Here is a 24,297-nt window from a genome sequence, read left to right as displayed (position 1 = left end):
CCAAGAAAGCACAACAGCGCCTATACTCCTCAGGAAACTAAGGCAATTCGGCATGTCCACATTAACTCTTACCAACTTTTACAGATGCACCATAGAAAGCATCCTATCGGGCTGCATCACAGCCTGGTATGGCAACTGCTCGGCCCAGGGCCGCAAGAAACTTCAGAGAGTCGTGAACACCGCCCAGACCATCACACAAACCTGCCTCCCATCCATTGACTCCATCTACACCTCCCGCTGCTTGGGGAAAGCGGGCAGCATAATCAAAGACCCCTCCCACCCGGTTTACTCACTCTTCCAACTTCTTCCATCGGGCAAGAGATACAGAAGTCTGAGAACACGCACGAACAGACTCAAAAACAGCTTCTTCCCCACTGTCACCAGACTCCTAAATGACCCTCTTATGGACTGACCTCATTAACACTACACCCTGTATGCTTCATCCGATGCCAGTGCTTATGTAGTTCCATTGTATATGTTGTGTTGCCCTATTATGTATTTTCTTTTATTCCCCTTTCTTCCCATGTACTTAATGATCTGTTGAGCTGCTTGCAGAAAAATACTTTTCACTGTACCTCGGTACACGTGACATTAAACAAATCCAATCCAATCCAATCCAAGAATGTACTCCAGAGTGTTATTCCCTTAAGATTAATGTATTTAATGAGAAAGTGGAGACTTCCTTGCATTCTGAGAAGTGGGTGGTAGTCAATCAGACAGTAATAGGCTGGGATTCTCCCGCAATTGGCCCGACGCTGACGCGAACCACTCCGGCATCGAGCCGCCTGGAAGTTGTGGAATCCTCCGCACTTCTGGAGGCTATGCTGGCGCCAGCGGGGTTGGTGCTGCGCCAACCGGTACCGAAGGGCCGCCATGGGCCGCCGCAAGTTGGCGCATGCGCAGAACCGCCGGAGTGTTATGGAACATGCGCAGAAACGCCGCCGTGTTTCCTGCGCATGCGCTGGGGATTTCTCCTCCGCACTGGCCATGGCAGAGCCTTACAGAAGCCAGTGTGGAGGGAAAAAGTGCCCCCACGCCACAGGCCCGCCCGCAGATCGACGGGCCCCGATCGCGGGCCAGGCCAGGCCCGCCCCAGCCCGGAAACTGCGCCGAAGAATTCGGCAGGCGCCGTCGGAGCGGCGGGGCGGGATTCACGCCACCCCCCAGCGATTCTCCGACCCGGCGGGGGGTCAGAGAATCCTGCCCATACTGTCTGGGTATGAGAAACTGGAACTGCCTTTTAGAATGATGACAGTTCATTTTTCAGTCAGGACAGAAATGTTACAAAATACAATATCTTTCAATACTTTCCCCAATATCAATGTGGGAAACTGTGAAACAGGCTGTGTGTGTGTGTTTGCATGGGTGTGGCTAATGTAATTCAACTGCAGAAAGTTAGACTGCAAAGTCAAAAACATCAAAAAGGGGTTTGGTGTGTAAGCAAGTATTTTGAAGGGGCAATGAGGAGGGCTAAGATGGGAAGAGTGAGCAGTATGAATATACATTTGCATTGGGAAGATAAGGGGGTGACAAAGTTTAACTGTTGTATTTCGAAAAGAAAATGTCCAATTGGCAAAAATCATAAATGAATAAAGCAAAGTATTACATTTATTTTTTGAACCCAATGGCAGTCGACATAAAATAATACAAATGATCTGTATGTTCTAGTAAAGGGAAATTCCAAAGGGATATAAACACAATTAATTTAAAGATGAAAGGGTGAAAACATATTAAAAGAGAGATAGGAGGCTGACTAGGGAGGAGTATGGTCATGAGATTCTAAAGAGCATGTGTGCTGAAACGGACCTGTGAGGAAAGAACCTGCAGCTACACTCAAAGAGAAGACAACTATTGTGACTACAAGGCTTTCATACAAGCTTTGCTTCCCAGGGTTAAATGAGAGAGGGAGAAGCCTGTCAAATAATAACATAATAACAATGCATGCTTGTAGCAATCTTACTGAAATTTGTACGTTGAAAGTACATGAGGACTGTTACCTAAAAGAAGTGTTTAGTTCTGAGTTTAACTGAGCAGAAAATATTGGCCAAGTGTTGGTAGAACTACGGTTAACTATGGAATTGTAATCTTGACTGTTTAGGTTTTTTAAATTAATATTTATGTTTATTACTTAAAGTCTCGAAAAGTGGTTTGAAATGTTTGCTCCTGATATCAGTTTAGATATTTTCTCATAATAAAGTGCAAATTGCAAATTGTTGTGCTAGCTTGCTCAATTTTTCCTTTGGAATTTGGGCAGCCAAGCAATTACCACCTGTCATTGGTAACAGCCACGTAGCCAACAACAAATCCGTTCCTTAAATATCCGTTTTCCCTTTTATCTCCGATTCCATTTTTCTCAGCACTTCTTTGAATGCACCTGTTACAAAACATGTTTTCTTGTTCCACTTTATTCCACTTTAGGATCAAATTAAATTGAATAACCTTCCCATTTTTATTTATGAAACCGTTTCGAGCTGTAAAAGCCTTTTAGTTCCACAACTGAAAACAACAGCTTCCTATGTATCTCTTAATGCAAATTTCTAAAACCAGTCTAATTATTTATAAAGTCACTTAAAGGTAGTTTCATTACAGGTACACACATTTGGCATCTCTACGCTGTTTTCCTCAACTCCTCCGCACAAATTGTATCCATTAAACTTTCCCATACTTAAATTATTCTTTACAGAATAACAAAATATTCCTTGTTAATGTTGAAAAATATCACCCACTCTCATAATGGGCCCATAGATCACATACAAACATTAGCTCAGCATTTCTCAACCAGTCGACTGTTTTCAATGGAAAGAATTGTAGATGTGCAGGGCTAAGGTGGGAAGAGCGAGCAGTATGAATAGAAATTTGCATTCGGAATTTAAGGAGTTGACTTAAAGTTTAACTATTGTATTTCAAAAGAAAAATCTACAATTGGCAAAGATCATGAATGAATAAAGAAAAGTGTACTTTTTACCGAAAAGCAGTAGTCGTAAAATAACATGAATTTCAATTCCGAAACATGTTCTTTACTTTGTTTCAAAGGGGGAGGCTATCTTTGGGTGTTGTTCCTCTGTGCGCTTCTATCCTTCCTTGCCAGCATCTTGGATAGCAAACATAGCTCCATGTCCTGTCATAACCTTAATCATTAATAATGTATCAGGAAAGGTTGAATCATTTCACTGTCCATGAGCCCAGATTCCCTCAACACAGGGATTTTTTTAAAAAAGAGTTTAATCGGTATATAACCCTGTGCTGTACCTGTCCTGGGAGTGTTGGGGACAGTGTGGAGGGAACTTGGAAGTGTTGGTTTTGTTCAATTGCAGTATAACTCAGTAGGCAATCTCATTATCAGATTAATCTATCAGAATATGAATTGAATTGTGATGCAATGGAACCTTACCTGTATCTACCTGTGTATTACAGAGATCAGTGTCACAACAATTGCTGCTCTGGGAGACGACCACACTCCCACAGTTAAAGGATACAGGATCAGAGCACGGACCACAGGAATTACTAATCTGCTTTTTGGTTATTCCCCCTGAAAACAAGCAAAGGTTTTAGATACAATTTCACACATTCTGTTCACCACTGAAGGAAATTTCACACATTCTGTTCACCACTGAAGGAAAGAAAGAGAGAAGGAGGCTGGTGGAACAATAGACAGAGAGCGGGAAATAGTGTAACGAAGAGAAAACCGAGAGAAAGAAAGAAGATGTTCAGAACAGAGGGCATCAAAGTGGGAAAATGAGAGAAAGAGTGCAAAGGAGAGACAAATAAAAAAAGCAAAAAAGACAGATGTCATGATCACCTAAGGACTGATAATTTTAAGAATAAATTAAAACTTTCAGTTCATAGCTAAGGGGAGACAATAACAAGGTTTCCCATTTGAAGACATTGAATGTAACAAATAGACACTACTGACAAAGCACTATTTTTTCAAGAAACCTATACTTTAAACTCCTGTCATGTGAGCATACCTTTAAGAAATGGGTGTTTATCAAATACCTGTAGTGGATGTACCTTTCAGAAATGGGGTTTATCAAATAGCTGCAGTGATGTCAGAGTGTGGGTGGAGCTGGGCTGTCTGTCTGCTTTACTTTCGCTTTGAGCTAGCAGCTACAGGGTGTATTTAGTTTAGTTTTGCAGATTGGGTGCTGCATCCAGAGAAACAATGTGTAATTCTGATCTCTCTCTGTATGAAAAGAATGCCTTCAGATCACTTGCTAATTTAACAGTGATAACTGCTCTCAGTAGAGAATTTAAACCTGCTGTCTTTCTATAAAAAGGGTCTTTTGTCTTATGGATGTTGTAAGGAAAGATTAAGGGTTACTTATAGAGTACTGTATGTTTTGGAGGGGGAGTATTTGAGTTGATAGTTGCTAAGATGTTTACTGTGTGTTTATTAAAATGTTAACTGAATTCATAGAATAAACAATGTTTTTGTTTAAACATACTTTAGTTCTCTGTTGCACCACACCTGTAAAGTGGGCCCTTGTGCTCCCCATAACCAAAATCTATTTAAAGTTGTGGGTCAGGTGAACTCCATGATACACTTTGGGGTTCTCTAAACCCTGGCCCGAAATACTACAGAGCAGAACGTTGTGCTCCTCAAGCCCATTTCCCTGTAAATGTGAGTTCCATGAGCCTTATATCCAGGCAGAAATGTGAAGTACCTATTCTTAAGAGCCCAGCTCTCTTTCATCTTGTCCACTAAATGGACAAAACAGTTGAAACCAACATTCTCAAAAAAATTTTAAGGACATTGGAGATGCACAGACTATCCACTGTGTGCGCACAGGTTGCTGTCAATGTCTACAAGTGTAAGCACCTCACCCCTTCTTCGCAGTAAAACAAACTGGACCACTTTTAACCTGAAGCAATCAATGCAGCCAGGATTGCTGATGGGCAGATTTCAGAACAGATCACATGACTCCCTTCATTTCACCCTGTTTTAAAGACACAGCCCCAAAACTTAATAATCTTATAAATCTCTTTGTAACAGAGAGAAAATGGAAAGGAGAGAAAGAAAGCAAGAGTGAGCAAGAGCAAAGGGAAGAGAGAAAGAGAGAGAAAAAGGGTCAGAGAAAGGGCAAGAGGGAAAGGAAGATATGGAGAGCACGGCCATATGAGGAAGAGGGAAAGAATGAGAGAGAGGGAGAGAAGGGAAAGAGAGCAGAGAGAGAGAAAGAGAGGGAGAGACTGAATGAAGCGAGACAGAGAAAGAGGGAGAGATAAGGAAGGAATGAGAGAGAGGGATAAAACAAATGGCTAACAAAATGAAAGAGAAAATCTTACCATCAATTTGTGTGCTCGAAGTGGTCCTGCAGACGGTGGTTCCTAACTTACATGTCGATGATTCGAATATGCAGGTACCAGACATCCCTGAACATTGGTTACAGTTTAAAGGTTGCACTGAGGGGGGAGAAAAAATGGACCAGAATGAGTGGCATTAACAATTCACAGCTAAAGACAATAGTTCAGTGTAGCCCCTCAGCCCAATCAGCTTGGCCACATAGAGAGAACCTTTAAAGACCCCCTTGGGCTGATTCTCCCCTCAAAGCCACTCTGGGACCAGCCACCATATAGCAAACAGGAGAAGGCCATTCAACCGACCCAGGCCCTGCCAGCTCTCTGCAGAACAACCATGTCAGTCCTGCACTCTATCCTTGCACCCCTACAAGTTTACTCCCTTCAAGTTTCCATCCGTCTTCAATTTGAGTTTCTGATTTTTTTTTTGTTTCCCTTCTCATGGACAGAGTTCTAAGTCACTTTGGCAAAACATTTTTCCTGCCATCCACCCTCCCTCCTCCCCCGCATCTCTTGCCCAAAACCCTAAATCTGTACCCCCATATTCCTATACTTTCAGCTCATGGGAGCAGCATTTATTTGTCTGACCTTTTCTAAACCTGTCGTCATCTTGTCCACCTCCATCAGATCTCGCCTCAATCTCCTTCACTCCAAGGAGAACAACCCTGGTTTCTCCAATCAACCCGTGTTGCTAAAATCTCTCACACCTGGAACCCTTCTGGTGAACCTGCACCGTACCATCACATCTCCTCATCACATGACCTGTGGTGACCAGAACTGGATTCAAGTCTCTAGTATGGTGGATGTAAGAGTTTCAGATATTGTATTATATGTATTTGGTGCAGTAAGGGTTAAAAGCCTGGGTTAGTGTGTGCATGACTGCTGCAGTCATGTGTTTAACAATCCTGGTTTGAAAGGCAGCAGACCCATTTTGGAAACAGAGGTACAATTAAAGGATCATAAAAGTAAGATCATAATACATTACAGCCAAGGATATTGTTTGCTGAAGTTGGATTAGTGGAATTTTGTTTATATACTCCCCCCTGGGGAGTACAGAATTAGAGACATAGGGTGGGATTTTCCATCCCGCCGTATCAGATTTCTGGTGCGGTGCTCCCCCCGGGATTCTCCATCTCACCAGCCGGCCAATGGGGTTTCCCATTGTGGGCAGCCCCATGCCGCCGGGAAATCCCCGGGCTGCCGGCACAATGGAGAATCCCGATAGCGGAGAATCCAGCCCATAGTGTTTAGTTTTAGTAAGATGATGTAGTTAATGGGAGGAACCAGTGGTTGCAGTTTTAAAAATTCAGTTTTAGATTCGGATTTGGACAAGAATCTGTGCTCTCAGTACTGTTCAGTTAAAGATCTGCCTGTGAGCAGACGAGCGATTCCTGGGGAAACAGTTAGTTAAAGATTTGACTGGGGACAGACCAGCAACTTTTCTCAAAGTAATTTTGGTAAAATGATCCCTGTGAATAGAATGGCAGTTTCTGGAAAGGCTGGCAGTTTAAACAGTAGTTTGAGACAGGCAAGAATCTGTAAGCTAATTCCTGGAGGATCTATCTCTCAAAGTGGTTTATCCAAGACATCACTTTACAGCAAGTCGTCCTGAGTTGACTAATTGTATTTAAATATGGATTTTGACCCGAGATGGGTTTTGCTTGAGCAGAGATAACAGATAGCAGTTAGGAGTGTTCCATTGTCATTGTTTAGCATTGTTTAACTGGTAATTGAAAGCTATTTGGCTTTATAATGTTAAAGTTAGCAATATTGTGTTGGCAATGAAGTTTGTTTTGGCATATTTTTAAAAGGATTTAAGAGTAGCCAATTCCTTTTGCTAATTAATGGTTCATTTAGAGTGGCCAATCCCCCTACCCTGCATATCTTTTTGGGCTATGGTGGTGAGACCCACGCAGACACGGGGAGAATGTGCAAACTCCACATGGACAGTGACCCGGGGCCAGGATCGAACCCAGGTCCTCAGTGCCGTGATGCAGCAGTGTTAAGCAATGCACCACCTTGCTACCCCAAGTTTGTTTTTATATACCACATCCCAATTTGTGCCTGGGATAACTCCTGGAGTGAAGTGTCCTTTCCTCACAGTCTTACAACTTAATTTAAATATTGTGGGTTCTGTCCTGTAGCCTAGCAACTGTTGGGATCTGGTCTGGGAACGTGAGACTATTTGTGGCCTGACCAGAGCTTCAGAAAAGTGCAGGATAAATTGTCTGCTTTTGTAGCCTCCTCCCTACCTACAATGTCACTCAAGGACCCAGTAATACTCCAAGTCTGTCCAACAGAGGAACATGATCGACTGGAAAATCTCAGGTAGCCCACACAGCCCAAGAGCAGAGGTGGAAGATATTAGTGCTGGAGGAGTCGTGGCATTGACACCAAGTTGTAGGTTCGCTGCTGGAGAGAGCACATTCAGTGATGGGCACTCTCCTCAGCTGTTGTGCCTACCCCTCCTCACTGGCTAATACAGCAAACTCAGTATGGTGGCCACGATAAAAACTTGCATTCATATAATGGAGCAAAAATATCAGGGCACACCAAAGGTGCTTATGGTGAACAACGAGCGAAGTAAAGAGATAAACACGCATGACGGAGAACGAAACAGAAATGCAGCATATTTCTTAAATGGAGGGAGACAACGGATGCTGCAGTACAAAGAGACCTGGGTGTCCCAGAGGATTGAAGGTCAGCAAATGTTTAAAATTTAAAAAGGGTGCAAGGGATAGGCCAGTAAACTATGGGCCGGTCGGTCTGACTTCGACAGTGGGAAAATTATTGGAAGCCATTCTGACACATTGAGCCTGTGCTAACGCTCCAAAAGAGCAACCTCCCTCGGTCCAAGCCCCCGCCCTATCCCCATAATCCCACGTAACCTTTGGGCACGAAGGGGCAATTTATCATGGCCAATCCACCTAACCTGCACATCTCTGGACTGTGGGAGGAAATCGGAGCATCCGGAGGAAACCCACGCAGACACCGGGCAAACTTTACACAGTCACCCAAGGCCGGAATTGAACCCCGGTCCCTGGCGGTGTGAGGCAGCTGTGCTCACCACTATGCCGCCCTTACTAACTTAACTGTCTTACTAACTTAACAAAAAATTTTGAGGAAGTAACCAGGAGGATTGATGAGAATAATGTGGTGGAAGTCATCGACATGGATTTCAGTCAGGCACCTGGCAGGGTCCCACATGGCAGACTGGTAGGAAAAGTGAGATCTCATGGGCTACAGGTTGGTGGCAGGTTGGCACCAAAATTGACGAAGCGACAGGAAACAACGGGTAATGGTTGTTGGATGGTTTTGGGATTGAAAAAAGAATTTGCAGCTGGTGTTCCACAGGGTTCAATCTTGGGTCCTTGCTGTTAGTTGTAGATGTCAATGATTTAGGCTTAAACCAGGGTGGCATTATCGGAAAATTTGCAGAAGACACCAGAATTGGTGGTGTGGTTGATAGTGAAGAGGATAGCTATTGACTCCAGAATGACACCAATAGTTTGGCTGAGTGGGCAGAAAAGTAGCAAATCGAATTCAACTGGGAAAAGTGAAAGGCAATGGGTGGGATTCTTCGGTCTACGACGCTGAAATCACGTTCGGCGATTGGCCCGAGAATACTCGTTTGCGCTGAAATCGGGGGCGGCGCTGCTTTTGCGATGCTCCACCCCCTCGAGTACGCCGTCGGGGCGGCCTCAGGACGTTATCAGAGGCCCACGCCCGATGCTCGGCCCCTGATGGGCCGAGTTCCCGAGGACATGGAACACTTATCCAATTTTTATTCGGGAATCCGGCGTGGCAGCTGCGGACTGAGTCCAGCACCACCACAGTCGGGTGGGAGTCATTCATCGGGCAGGGGGGACTTTGGTGGGGCCTGGGGGCACTGAACATAAGAAGATAAGAACTAGGAGCAGGAGTAGGCCATCTGGCCCCTCGAGCCTGATCCACCATTCAATGAGATCATGGCTGATCTTTTGTGGACTCAGCTCCACTTTCCAGCCCGAACACCATAACCCTTAATCCCTTTATTCTTCAAAAAACGATCTATCTTTATCTTAAAAACATTTAATGAAGGAGCCTCAACTGCTTCACTGGGCAATGAATTCCATAGATTCACAGCCCTTTGGGTGAAGAAGTTCCTCCTAAACTTAGTCCTAAATCTACTTCCCCTTATTTTGAGGCTATGCCCCCTAGTTCTGCTTTCACCCGCCAGTGGAAACAACCTGCCCACATCTATCCTATTTATTCCCTTCATAATTTTATATATTTCTATAAGATCCCCCTCATCCCTCTAAATTTCAATGAGTACAGTCCCAGTCTACTCAACCTCTCCTTGTAATCCAACCCCTTCGGCTCTGGGATTAACCTAGTGAATCTCCTCTGCACACCCTCCAGCGCCAGTACCTCCTTTCTCAGGTAAGGAGACCAAAACTGAACACAATACTCCAGGTGTGGCCTCACTAAAACCTTATAGAATTGCAGCATAACCTCCCTAGTCTTAAACTCCATTCCTCTAGCAATGAAGGACAAAATTCCATTTGCCTTCTTAATCACCTGTTGCACCTGTAAACCAACTTTTTGCGACTCATGCACTAGCACACCCAGGTCTCTCTGCACAGCAGCATGTTTTAATATTTTATCATTTAAATAATAATCCCTTTTGCTGTTATCCCTGCCAAAATGGATAACCTCACATTTGTCAACATTGTATTCCATCTGCCAGACCCTAGCCCATTCACTTAGCCTATCCAAATTCCTCTGCAGACTTCCAGTATACTTTGCACTTTTTGCTTTGCCACTCATCTTAGTGTCGTCTGCAAACTTGGACACATTGCCCTTGGTTCCCAACTCCAAATCATCTATGTAAACTGAACAATTGTGGGCCCAACACTGATCCCAGAGAGACACCACTAGTTACTGATTGCCAACCAGAGAAACACCCATTAATCCCCACTCTTTGCTTTCTATTAATTAACCAATCCTCTATACAGGCTACTACTTTACCCTTAATGCCATGCATCTTTATCTTATGCAGCAACCTTTTGTGTGACACCTTGTCAAAGGCTTTCTGGAAATCCAGATATACCACATCCATTGGCTCCCCGTTATCTACCGCATTGGTAATGTCCTAAAAAAATTCCACTAAATTAGTTAGGCACGACCTGCCCTTTATGAACCCATGCTGCGTCTGGCCAATGGGGCACTTTCCATCCAGGTGCCTCACTATTTCTTCCTTGATGATAGATTCCAGCATCTTCCCAACTACCAAAGTTAAGCTCACTGGCCTATAATTACCCGCTTTCTGCCTACCTCCTTTTTTAAACAGTGGTGTCACGTTTGCTAATCTCCAATCCGCCGGGACTACCCCAGAGTCTAGTGAATTTTGGTAAATTATCACTAGTGCATTTGCAATTTCCCTAGCCATCTCTTTTAGCACTCTGGGATGCATTCCATCAGGGCCAGGAGACCTGTCTACCTTTAGCCCCATTAGCTTGCCCATCACTACCTCCTTAGTGATAACAATCATCTCAAGGTCCTCACCTGTCATAGTCTCATTTCTATCAGTCACTGGCATGTTATCTGTGTCTTCCACTGTGAAGACCGACACAAAAAACCTGTTCAGTTCCTCAGCTCCCATTATTAAATCTCCCTTCTCATCCTCTAAAGGACCAATATTTACCTTAGCCACTCTTTTTTGTTTTATATATTTGTAGAAACTTTTACTATCTGTTATTATGTTCTGAGCAAGTTTACTCTCATAATCTATCTTACTCTACTTTATAGCTTTTTTAGTAGCTTTCTGTTGCCCCCTAATGATTTCCCAGTCCTCTAGTCTCCCACTAATCTTTGCCACTTTGTATACTTTTTCCTTAAATTTGATACTCTCCCTTATTTCCTTAGATATCCATGGTCGATTTTCCCTCTTTCTACCGTCCTTCCTTTTTGTTGGTATAAACCTTTGCTGAGCACTGTGAAAAATCGCTTGGAGGTTCTCCACTGTTCCTCTGGTGGGGAGTGGTCCGGGATGGCGAGCCTGGTCAAAGGGGGGCAGTTTTTGGCAGGCCTGGTCCGCACATGGCCAGTGCCATGTTGCACGGCGCGGCCGCTGCAAGCCGACACCGTGCGCGGCAACGGACCCGGCAATTCTCCGGCTGTCTCCGCAGCTAAAGCTGGGGGCTCTAAGCTGCGTGCCTGCTAGCCCCCCACCTGACGGCGGATCGGTGCAGCTTTTGCAGGCGTAAAAGGCCACGGTACCCACCCCGGCGTCAGCAGTTAGTCTTCAAATCGGAGAATCCAGGATAATGCATTTGGGGAGGGCAAACCAAGGAAGGAAATGCTCAATAAACGGGAAGACATTTAGAGGGGGCGGGGAGGAGGTGCTAGATCTTGGCGTTCATGTCCACAAGTCCTCGAAGGTCACAGGACAGGTGGTCAAGAAAGGAGTATCGACAGGGGGGGGGGGGCTGGTAGGAAGGCCCTGTGAAGCACAGACACCGCACCGGGTAGATGGGCCAGTCTGTTCCCCCGCCCCCATCCGTGCTGTCACATTTTCAAAGTTGTGGATTTCTAAAATGCGTCTCGCTGCCCCAGGACTTCCAGAAGCGCTTCGAGACAGACCGGGAAGTAACTTTGAGGCCTGCTAAACTGTTGTACTTTCCGAAACGGCAGCTACCAACTTCTGCACAACAAGAGACCACAAAGAGCAACGCAATCAAATGCGGGTACCGTGTGGCCCTGCTCTGAGCGGTTCATACTGCGTGGGTCCCCGGAAAATAATTCTCTATTTTGCTGCAATGTCAGGCAAATGTTGTAGGACATTTATCCAGATAAACTGACATTCAATATGGAATATAAAAAGGACAAACATACCTTCATGTAGCACTGAACAGAGGACAAAGCCTGAGTAGAAGATGTTCAAGTATCTTTTCCACATACTTGTTGCTCGATCAGGGCAATGTTTACTGCGTGCTTCAGGCGCTTCCGAGCAATGATAGACCGCCCTCAAATTGCTAACAAAGTGATGACACACCGCAGTTCCCGTAAATCTACCAGCTCTGGTACTCAAGCTGCTCTCTCAGTGCACATTAACCCATTGGGTAAGTTTTGCACTGAATCTTACAGGGTTTTTTTTATCAAAAGGTCGACTCTGCTCTGTGTAAGGCTGAAAGATGATGGTTCAACTGGAGGCAGGAATCTCTGATCCTAACACCCTCCTCCCAGTAGACTCCTCTGTGTTCACATGATGGGAAATGTGTGTGTGTGTTTACTGACTGGGAGTGAGTGTGACTGTGTGTTCACTGATTGGGATAGTGTGAGTGCGTGTTCACTGACTGGGGGAATGTGAATGTGTGTGTGTGTTCACTGACTGGGATTCTGAGTGTGCGTTCACTGCGTGGGAGAGTGTGAATGTATGTTCACTTGGGAGGGTGATTCTGCGTGTTCTCTGGGAAGTGTGTGTTCATAATCGAGGTGTATTGAGCAAAGATGTTGTGCCTCCTGTAGCTGGAACCAGAAAGGCTGCAGCACCTGCGAGCGCACACATGTATATGCTGCCTACTGGGCGGAGCCAGCAAGCAGGGATTTACCCATGCACCTCTACTATACGGGCCTTACCATAATACATGTAATAATAATTAGTGGTGACTACCACATTCACCCCCTGTAAAAAAAAGAGTCTGGCGGGGGTGGTGGATAACATTACAAGTTCAGTCTGTCGGGGGCCTTTGTGAAAGTCAATACTTTCGCTTCTGTGAGAGAAAAATTCAACACACTCGTTAAGACAGAATAACAAGCTTTATTTTCGAAAACAACTGCTTGCAGTAATGGCTGAAACTTGAAGTCAGAGAGAAGTCAACAAAACTGCTCAGTCTGTCACAGGTTCCGCGCTTTGCGGACAATTTAGGTAATATTTATACATTAACTTTATCAAGATTATGTGACAACAGTTTGGTCAGGAGTTTAATCGGAAATACAAACGGAAGCAAAGACCAGACCATGTTTGGTCATATCACTCATACCATTATTTAGTCCTCGGAGGGAACATTGAAAGGTTAGAATAGACGTGTTTCTTCCTGAACTATCTTTGTTTTAAATTCCTCCGGCCCTGGGTTATGACGAGTTAGTTTTATCAGGAGTTGCCGAGGTCGTGTGTTTTGGAATGGCTCGACCTTCGCTGATCTTTTCAGACTTCAAGTTATGCAGAGTTGGCCTACGGCCATACAGCTCTGAAAATGGTGAGGGCAGCATTCTTTACCTGGGCCTGGTGAGCTGGAATGAGTAGTTTCAGTCTAGCTGGTATTGTCTCAAACCTTTTGACCAGTCTTCCCATTGACCAGTTTTCCCATCATGCCATTACTTAATTCGTACCATATCACACTTGACCCTCCTCTGCGATCGCCTCAGTCCTGGTGGTGATGTGGGCGCCGACTTGGTCACCTGTGACTCCGGGAGCGTGTTGTCCTCGTCTTCGTCACCCCTGAGTGGAACCAGTGGGAGGACGGATCCCGCTGGGGTGGGGACTGCGGTGAGGTTCGCTGGGGGGAGGGGGAGTGGCGCAGGGGTGGGAGAGGCAACCGGGGTGGGGGGTGTGTCAGGTCGGTGGCCGGAGGTAGGGATCCAACGGGTGCCGCCGGAGGGAGATTTGTGTCCTGGCACCCGTCGGGGTGTGCCACGTAGGCGTACTGCGGGTTTGCGTGGACTCTTTCGACCAAGGGGTCCGACTTATAGGTCCGCACATGCTTGCGAAGGAGGACAGGTCCAGGACCTGTCAGCCATGTTGGGAGCGAGACCCCGGAGGTGGACTTCCTGGGGAAGGCAAAAACGCGTCCATGAGGGGTCTCGTTAGTCGCGTGCAGAGGAGCGATCGGATGGAGTGGAGCGTGTCGGGGAGGACCTCCTGCCAGTGGGAGACCAGGAGATTTTTAGACCGTAGGGCCAGCAGGATGGCCTTCCAGACCGTCCCGTTCTCCCTCTCCGCCTGTCCGTTTCCTCGGGGATTGTAGCTGGTCGTCCTGCTCGAGGCAATGCCTTTGCTGAGCAGGAACTTACGCAGCTCGTCGCTCATAAAAGAGGATCCCCGATCACTGTGGATATAGGCAGGTAAACCAAACAGAGTGAAGATGCTTTGGAGGGCTTTAATGACCGTGGCAGAAGACATATCCGGGCATGGGATGGCAAAAGGGAACCGGGAGTACTTGTCAATCACGTTAGGAAGTATGTGTTGTGGTCGGTGGAGGGGAGGGGCCCTTTGAAGCCCACGCTGAAGCATTCAAAAGGGCGGGAGGCCTTCACCAGGTGCGCTCGATCTGGCCGCTAGAAGTGCGGCTTGCACTATGCGCAGACCTGGCAGTCTCTGGTAACGGTCCTGACCTCTTCAATGGAGTAGGGCAGATTGCGGGCCTTGCGAAATGGAAGAACCGGGTGACCCCCGGGTGGCAGAGGTCATAGTGGAGAGCCCGGAGTCGGTCCACTCGTGCGCTGGCACATGTTCCATGGAATAGGGCGTCAGGGGGCTCATTGAGCTTTCCCGGGCAATACAAAATCTCGTAATTATAGGTGGAGAGCTCAATCCTCCACCTCAAGATCTTGTCATTTTTGATCTTGCCCCGCTGTGTGTTATTGAACATGAAGGCAACCGACCGTTGGTCAGTGAGAAGAGTGAATCTCCTGCCGGCCAGGTAATGCCTCTAATGTCTCACAGCTTCCACAATGGTTGGGCCTCCTTTTCGACAGAGGAGTGCCGAATTTCGGAGGCATGGAGGGTGCTGGAGAAGAAGGCCACGGGCCTGCCCTCCTGGTTGAGGGTGGTGGCCAGAGCTACGTCTGATGCATCGCTCTCGACCTTAAAGGCGACCTAAATCGTGGCCTTGGCGATGTCTGCCTTGATGCGGTTGAAGGCCTGGTGGGCCTCAGCTGTCAGGGGGAAAATTGTGGACTGAATGAGTGGGCGGGCCTTGTCTGCATAATTAGGGCCCCACTGGGCAAAGGAGGAGAAAAACCCCAGGCATCGTTTCAGGGCCTTGGGGCAGTGAGGGAGAGGGAGTTCCATGAGGGGGCGCATGCGGTCGGGGTCGGGCCCTAGAACTCCATTTTCTACGACATAGCCAAGGATGGCTAAGCGGTTGGTGCTGAACACACATTTCACCTCATTGTCCGTGAGATTAAGGAGTTTGGCGGTCTGGAGAAATTTTTGGAGGTTTGCGTCGTGGTCCTGCTGATCGTGGCCACAGATGGTGATGTTATCTAGGTACAGGAAGGTGGCCCGCAATCTATACCGGTCAACCATTTGATCCATCTCTCGCTGGAAGACTGAGACCCCATTAGTGACACCGAAGGGAACCCTAAGGAAGTGATACAAGCAGCCATCTGCTTCGAATGCAGTGTATTGGCGGTCCTCCGGGCGGATGGGGAGCTGGTGGTAGGTGGACTTCATGTCCACTGTGGAAAAGACTCGATACTGCGCAATCTGATTGACCATGTCAGATATGCGTGGGAGGGGGTACGCATCAAGCTGCGTGTACCGATTGATGGTCTGACTGTAGTCAATGACCATCCTGTGCTTCTCCCCGGTCTTTACTGATGTGTTAAGTAAGCTGGTTCAATGTTGACTGCAACTGGATGCAGTGAAACTAGAAACAGGCTTCTGACACAGGAGATGGTCCAACACTGTTTTATTGAACTTCCTGATTGCTGTACATAGTCTGCTGTGAGTTGACACTCTATCAGTCTAACTGATAACCTCCTACTGGCTTGATCAGACTAACTCTCTACCTCATGGTGATAGTGCTCACTGGCTTGTGCACTCTTACTATCTCAGTAGCTGTGTCCTGTAGAGAGAGAGTCTTGATGCCCTGTGTGCTTTATAGTGCCGGTGTCCTGTCTGGTGATTGGTTGTTATGTGTCGTGTGTGTTCATTGGTTATCAAGTGTGTCAATCACTACCTGTCTGCATCTCATTATATACATGAGTGGATAATATGACAACTCCCCATTTTGAAGTAAATTTTGGAACGTGGCGATATATATACATGCACGATTATATACAAGTGGTGAGTGAATGAACATATGTACATGGGAAGGTATCTATCGTGCAGATGCAGAGCAAACTGAACAAAATCTACAAGATTTAAGTCTATAGATTCAGTCTTTGTGGCGGGCGACAAACTCTTGTCGATCGCCTCAGAGGTGGGGGGGGGGTGACGCCGGCACTTGGACAGGCTGGATTGCTGCCATGTCGGTGGCCTCAATGAGAGGTGGGATTGCTGCCAGATTGGTGGCCTCGTGTTGCGAGATGTCTGGAGGCGCCATGGTGACATGCAGAGAAGTGCGGCCAGGCGGTGGGCAGGGAACATTTCGTAGCGCCCTCCTGTTGCACCATAGAATGGAGCCATTAGCCATTTGGACAATGAAGGACCTGGGGGCAGCCTGCCTGACGACAATAGCTGGGGCTGACCAACCTCCCTCAGGCAACTGGACGCGAACAACATCGTCTGGAGCCAGCGCAGGTAGATCCTTGGCATGAGCATCATACGTGATCGTCTGCTGGTCCCTGGATCGCTGCACTTTCTGCAGCACCGTGAGGCAGTCAAGGTCTGGAACATGGATGGCTGGAACAGTCGTCCTGAGTTTGCGGTTCATGAGCAGCTGCGCCGGAGACAAACAGTTGACAGAGGGGTTGCCCTGTATGCCAACAGCACCAGGTTGAAGTCCATGGCAGAGTCTGCAGCCTTGCCCAGCAACCGCCTGACAATATGGACCACTTTTTCGGCCTTCTCGTTTGATTGCGGGTAATGGGGACAGGATGTGATGTGACTGAAGTGGTAGGATCGTGCAAAGTCGGACCACTCTTGGCTGTAGAAACATGGGCCGTTGTCACTCATTACTGTGAGTGGTATCCCGTGCCTGGCAAACGTCTCTTTGCAGGCTTTAATGACTGACTTGGATGTGAGGTCCGACAGTTTCACCACTTCCGGGTAGCTGGAGAAGTAGTCGACCAAGAGCACGTAATCACACCCATTTGCATGAAAGAGGTCTATCCCCACCTTGGACCACGGAGAAGTCACGACCTCGTGCTGTTGCAGTGTTTCCTTGGGCTGAGCTGGTTGAAACTTCTGGCATGTTGTGCAGTTGAGGACCGTGTTGGCAATGTCCTGGCAGATGCCAGGCCAGTAGACTGCCTGCCGAGCTCTGCCTCGACATTTTTCTCATTCTCATTCTCATTTTTCTCACATATGTGTAAAAGGCCTTGGGGTTTTCCATGATCCTACCCGCCAAAGATTGTTCATGCCCTCTCTTAGCTCTCCTAATCCCTTTCTTCAGTTCCCTCCTGGCTATCTTGTATCCCTCCAATGCCCTGTCTGAACCTTGTTTCCTCAGCCTTACATAAGTCACCTTTTTCCTCTTAACAAGACATTCAACCTCTCTTGTCAACCATGGTTCCCTCACTCGACCATCTCTTCCCTGCCTGACAGGGACATACATATCAAGGACACGTAGCACCTGTTCCTTGAACAAGTTCCACATTTCACTTGTGTCCTTCCCTGCCAGCCTATGTTCCCAACTTATGCACTTCAATTCTTGTGTGACAACATCGTATTTACCCTTCCCCCAATTGTAAACCTTGCCCTGTTGCACGTACCTATCCCTCTCCATTACTAAAGTGAAAGTCACAGAATTGTGGTCACTATCTCCAAAATGCTCCCCCACTAACAAATCTATCACTTGCCCTGGCTCATTACCCAGTACTAAATCCAATATTGCCCCTCCTCTGGTCGGACAATCTACATACTGTGTTAGAAAAGCTTCCTGGACACACTGCACAAACACCACCCCATCCAAACTATTTGATCTGAAGAGTTTCCACTCAATATTTGTGAAGTTAAAGTCGCCCATGACTACTACCCTATGACTTCTGCACCTTTCCAAAATCTGTTTCCCAATCTGTTCCTCCACATCTCTGCTACTATTGGGGGGCCTATAGAAAACTCCTAACAAGGTGACTGCTCCTTTCCTATTTCTGACTTCAACCCATACTACCTCAATAGGGTGATACTCCTCGAACTGCCTTTCTGCAGCTGTTATACTATCTCTAATTAATAATGCCACCCCCCCACCTCTTTTACCACCCTCCCTAATCTTATTGAAACACCTATAACCAGGGACCTCCAACAACCATTTCTGCCCCTCTGCTATCCAAGTTTCCGTGATGGCCACCACACCGTAGTCCCAAGTACCGATCCATGCCTTAAGTTCACCCACTACACACTTCAACCCATCTCCGTGCCTGCAAGTACTCTCCTTTGTCAGTGTTCCCTTCCCCACTGCCTCATTACACGCTTTGGCGTCCTGAATATCGGCTACCTTAGTTGCTGGACTACAAATCCGGTTCCCATTCCCCTGCCAAATTAGTTTAAACCCTCCCGAAGAGTACTAGAAAACCTCTCTCCCAGGATATTGGTGCCCCTCTGGTTCAGATGCAACCCGTCCTGCTTGTACAGGTCCCACCTTCCCCAGAATGCGCTCCAATTATCCAAATACCTGAAGCCCTCCCTCCTACACCATTCCTACAGCCATGTGTTCAACTGCACTCTCTCCCTATTCCTAGCCTCGCTATCACGTGGCACCGGCGAGTGTGATACTGGCAGAGGGTCCGTACTGAGGGAGTGCTGCACTTTCAGAGGGTCAGTACTGAGGGAGTGCTGCACTGTCAGAAGGTCAGTGCTGAGGGAGTGCTGCACTGTCAGAAGGTCAGTACTCAGGGAGTGCTGCCCTGTCAGAGGGTCAGAATTGCGTGAGTGCTGCACTGTCAAAGGGTCAGTACTCAGGGAGCGCTGCACATTCAAAGGTTCAGCACTGAGGCAGTGTGTACTGTCAGAGGGTCAGTTCTGAGTATATTTGGCACGGTTAGAGGGTCAGCACAGAGGGAGTGCTGCACTGTCAGAAGGTTAGGACTGAGGGAGTGCTGCACTGTCAGAGGGTCCGTGCTTTGGGAGTGCTGCACTGTCAAAGGGTCAGTACTGAGGGAGTGCTGCACTGTCAGAAGGTGGGTTCTGAGCGAATGCTGCAATGTCAGAAGGTCAGTGCTGATGGAGTGCTGCACTGTCAGAGGTTCAGTACTGAGGGAGTGCTGCACTGTCAGAAGGTCAGTGCTGAGGGAGTGCAGCTCTTTCAGAGGGTCAGTACTGAGGGAGCGCTGTAATGTCAGAGGGTCAGTACTGAGGGATCGCTGCACTGACAAAGGGTCAGTACTGAGGGAGTGCTGCACTGTCAAAGGGTCAGTACTGAGGGAGTGCTGCACTGTCAGAGGGTCAGTACTGAGGGAGTGCTGCACTTTCAAAGGTTCAGCACTGAGGGACTGTTTCCTGTCAGAGGGTCAGTTCTGAGTGTGATTTGCACGGTCAGCGCGTCAGCACAGAGGGATTGCTGCACTGTCAGAAGGTGGGTTTTGAGCGAATGCTGCAATGTCAGAAGGTCAATGCTGATGGAGTGCTGCACTGTCAGAGGGTCAGTACTGAGGGAGTGCTGCACTGTCAGAGGGTCAGTACTGAGGGAGTGCTGCACTGTCAGAGGGTCAGTACTGAGGGAGTGCTGCACTGTCAGAGGGTCAGTACTGAGGGAGTACTGCACTGTCAGAAGGTCAGTGCTGATGGAGTGCTGCACTGTCAGAGGGTCAGTACTGAGGGAGTGCTGCACTGTCAGAGGGGTCAGTACTGAGGGAGTGCGGCACTGTCAGAGGGACAGTACTGAGGGAGTGCTGCACTGTCAGAGGGTCAGTACTGAGGGAGTGCGGCACTGTCAAATTGTCAGTACTGAGGGAGTACTGCACAGTCAGAGGTTCAGTAATGAGCGAGTGTGATACTGGCAGAGGGTCCGTACTGAGGGAGTGCTGCACTTTCAGAGGGTCAGTACTGAGGGAGTGCTGCAGTGTCAAAGGTTCAGCACTGAGGGAGTGCTGCACTGTCAGAAGGTCAGTACTCAGGGAGTGCTGCCCTGTCAGAGGGTCAGTACTGAGGGAGCGCTGCAATGTCAAAGGTTCAGCACTGAGAGAGTGTATACTGTCAGAGGGTCAGTTCTGAGTGTGATTTGCACGGTCAGCGGGTCAGCACAGAGGGATTGCTGCACTGTCAGAAGGTGGGTTCTGAGCGAATGCTGCACTGTCAGAGGGTGAGTACTGAGGGAGTGCTGCACTGTCAGAAGGTGGGTTCTGAGCGAATGCTGCACTGTCAGAGGGTCAGTACTGAGGGAGTGCTGCACTGTCAGAGGGTCAGTACTGAGGGAGTGCTGCAATGTCAGAACGTCAGTGCTGAGGGAGTGCTGCACTTTCAGAGGGTCAGTACTGAGGGAGCGCTGTACTGTCAGAGGGTCAGTACTGAGGGATTGCTGCACTTTCAGAGAGTCAGCACAGAGGGCGTGCTGCACTGTCAGAAGGTGGGTTCTGACGGAGTGCTGCACTGTCAGAGGATGAGTACTGAGGGAGTGCTGCACTGTCAGAGTGTCAGTACTGAGGGAGTGCTGCACTGTCAGAGGATGAGTACTGAGGGAGTGCTGCACTGTCAGAGGATGAGTACTGAGGGAGTGCTGCACTGTCAGAGGGTCAGTGCTGAGGGAATGCTGCACTGTCAGAGGGTCCGTACTGAGGGAGTGCTGCACTGTCAGAGGATGAGTACTTAGGGAGCGCTGCACTGTCAGAGCGTCGGTACTGAGGGAGTGCTGCACTGTCAGAGGGTGAGTACTGAGGGAGTGCTGCACTGTCAGAGGGTCAGTACTGAGGGAACTTAGAATAAAGAGCAAAGAACAAAGAAAAGTACAACACAGGAGCAGGCCCTTCGTCCCTCCAAGCCTTCGCCGACCATGCTGCCCGTCTAAACTAAAATCTTCTACACTTCCAGGGTCCATATCCCTCTATTCCCATCCTATTCATGTATTTGTCAAGATGCCCCTTAAACGCCATTATCGTTCCTGCTTCCATCACCTCCTCCGACAGCAAGTGCCAGGCACCCACTACCCTCTGTGTAAAAAACTTGCCTCGTACATCTACTCTAAACCTTGCTCCTCACATCTTAAACCTATGCCCCCTAGTAATTGACCCCTCTACCCTGGGGAAAAGCCTCTGACTATCCACTCTGACTATGCCCCTCATAATTGTGTAGACCTCTAGCAGGTCGCCCCTCAACCTCCGTCGTTCCAGTGAGAACAAACCGAGCTTATTCAACCGCTCCTCATAGCTAATGCCCTCCATACCAGGCAACATTCTGGTAACTCTCTTCTGCACCCTCTCTAAAGCTGGCATTGTCAAACTTGTGGGCGTGACCCGCGGCTGGGTTGCGGACGGGTGTAGGGAGGGTCGCAGAGCTGTCCGTCGCGGCGCTCCCGATCGCGCAAATCTGTGCGCAACAGCCGCAGCAGCCGGCTGTTAATAACGCTGGCTGCAAGCGGACTTCAAAATGTACGTGAACATGTAAAAAAAATGCGGCCACACTGCTCATGCATGCCACATCATCGACGCGCATGCGCAAAACTATGCGCATGCGTGCCGATGATCAGGCACGGATGCGCTGTGTAGCCACTTTTTTTTTTAAACGGTCGCAGCTTTTTGTTTTACAATTTCGGGGGATTTTATTCATTTAATTTTAATTTTTTTCATTTATTTTATTCATTTTATTTATTTTTTTACAAGTTCGGGGTTTGTTATTTGATAATATTTTACGGGAAAGAAATGCAGAACTTTGGGCAGATGGAGACTCCATACTTTCCCACACCAGAAGGCTTTACCTTCATCCAACAGGTTTCATTGGAGGAGCGTGTACGAGGACCAAAGGGACCCAAAACCATTTCCTACATTTTTGTCAGCAGCAAACAGGATCAGAGAAAATGGTGGGTCGCGCAGGTCGGCAGGCGTTCGTTGCGAAGGTCGGCCGGGTTGGGTCCCGAAGGTTGGCCGGTTGGTAAAAATGAGTCCCCGGAAAATAAGTTTGAAGAACACTGATCTAAAGCCTCCACATCCTTCTGGTCGTGGCGACCAGAATTGAACACTATCCTCCAAGTGTGGTCTAACTAAGGTTCTATACAGCTGCAACATGTCTTGGCAATTGTTATACTCAATGCCCTGGCCAATGAAGGCAAGCATGCCATATGCCTTCTTGACTACCTTCTCCACCTGTGTTGCCCCTTTCAATGACCTGTGGACCTGTACACCTAGATCTCTCTGACTGTCAATACTTTTGAGGGTTCTACCATTCACTGTATATTCCCTACCTGTATTAGACCTTTCAAAATGCATTACCACACATTTGTCCGGATTAAACTCCATCTGCCATCTCTCCGCCCAAGTCTCCAAACGATCTAAATCCTGCTGTATCCTCTGACAGTCCTCATCGCTACCCCCAATTTCACCAACCTTTGTGTCATCCGCAAACTTACTAATCAGACCAGTTACATTTTCCTCCAAATCATTTATATATACTACGAACAGCAAAGGTCCCAGCAAGTCACAGCCCTCAAATCAGAAAAACACCCTTCCATTGCTACTCTCTGCCTTCTATGACCTAGCCAGTTCTGTATCCATCTTGCCAGCTCACCTCTGATCCTGTGTGACTTCATCTTTTGTACCAGTCTGCCATAAGGGACCTTGTCAAAGGCCTTACTGAGGTCCGTACAGACAACATCCACTGCCCTACCTTCATCAACCATATTTGTGACCTCCTCGAAAAACTCTATCAAGTTAATGAGACACGGCCTCCCCTTCACAAAACCATGCTGCCTCTCGCTAATATGTCCACTTGCTTCCAAATAGGCGTAGATCCTGTCTCGAAGAATTCTGTCCAGTAATTTGCCTGCAACTGATGTAAGGCTCACCGGCCTGTAGTTCCCTGGATTATCCTTAAAGGAACAAAATTGGCTATTCTCCAGTACTCCGAGGCGTCCTTTCTTGGGGGACGTGAGCGTTCGTCACCGAACAGGGTCACACGTCCTTGTTGAAGGACCTCCACAATGGACACCCAGGGGTGGCCAAAACGAAGATGCTGACTGGCAGCTATCCTTGGTGGCCCGGGATGGACACAGAGATTGAGAGAACGACCCATAATTGTGGTCATTGCCAGGATCACCAGAATGCCCCACCGGTGGCCATGATGCACCTATGTTAATCGCTGGTAAACCACGGTCCCACCTCCACATGGACTTTGGCGGCCTGTTGCAGCCAGTCACGCTCCTTATCCTGGTAGATGCCCATTCCAAATGGCTCGAGGCCCATTGGGTACCAACCGTGACTAAACGGGTGAGCGTCGACAGGCTGCGACACATTTTAGCATACATGGAATACCAAAGTCCTGGTGACCAATAATGGGACAGCATTCACCAGCGAAGACTTTGCACTACTCAGTCCGGCATGTGAGGATTACAACAGATTGGCCAAATGGGCAGTCAAGACCTTTAAGCGGGTCTTGAAGAAGATGACCACCGTACATTGGGCGACACGGCTGGCTCACTTTCTCTTCAGCTACCGTACGGCGCAGCATGCCACCACCGGTGTTGCACCGGTGAATTGTTCAAGAGACGATGGCTCAGAACTCACCTTAGACTTGTATTCCTCGACATCGGCACATGGATCTGCCAACGGCACGATCACTCTGAGGCGGACTCACATAACCTCTTGCCACTATGTACTTTTGAGCTGTGTGGATTCCTGGTGTGGTCCACCGAGCGACGGGCCTGGTCTCCAACGCAGTCCAGGCGCAAGGGCGTGAAACGAACCATCACCTTGACCACATTCTAGAGCTAAGACAGGATGCACCAGGATCAGGATATGGGCAAAATCCCCTTTGCAGCCTCAGAGGCCCCCCGAGGAATCACCTGGGCCAGAGCACCACTCGCCGTCGCCATCATTAGACATTGAGAAGCTGAGGTGTCGGATGCACCCGCAGGGCCGTCCAACGACAATGACAATGGCTCCAAAATGGACACTGGCCCACCTGACAACAGCATGCCAGTGCCATTA

At 48.0% G+C, this 24,297-nt stretch overlaps 1 protein-coding gene across 1 annotated transcript in view; it reads right to left on the bottom strand.

Annotated features, from left to right (window-relative positions):
• Positions 1–24,297, bottom strand: part of LOC140386564 (uncharacterized) — a 67,501-nt gene that overhangs the window by 19,891 nt on the left and 23,313 nt on the right. Inside the window, exons 5-6 of the mRNA XM_072468986.1 lie at positions 5,287–5,403; positions 3,392–3,529 (exon numbers count right to left, since the gene is read on the bottom strand). Of these exons, the coding sequence (XP_072325087.1) occupies positions 3,392–3,529; positions 5,287–5,403 (255 nt within the window). The remainder of the gene's footprint in view (positions 1–3,391; positions 3,530–5,286; positions 5,404–24,297) is intronic.

This window comes from Scyliorhinus torazame, chromosome 12, assembly GCF_047496885.1.
Source record: "Scyliorhinus torazame isolate Kashiwa2021f chromosome 12, sScyTor2.1, whole genome shotgun sequence".
Taxonomy (NCBI): domain Eukaryota; kingdom Metazoa; phylum Chordata; class Chondrichthyes; order Carcharhiniformes; family Scyliorhinidae; genus Scyliorhinus; species Scyliorhinus torazame.
This window is presented reverse-complemented; position numbering and strand designations above follow the sequence as displayed.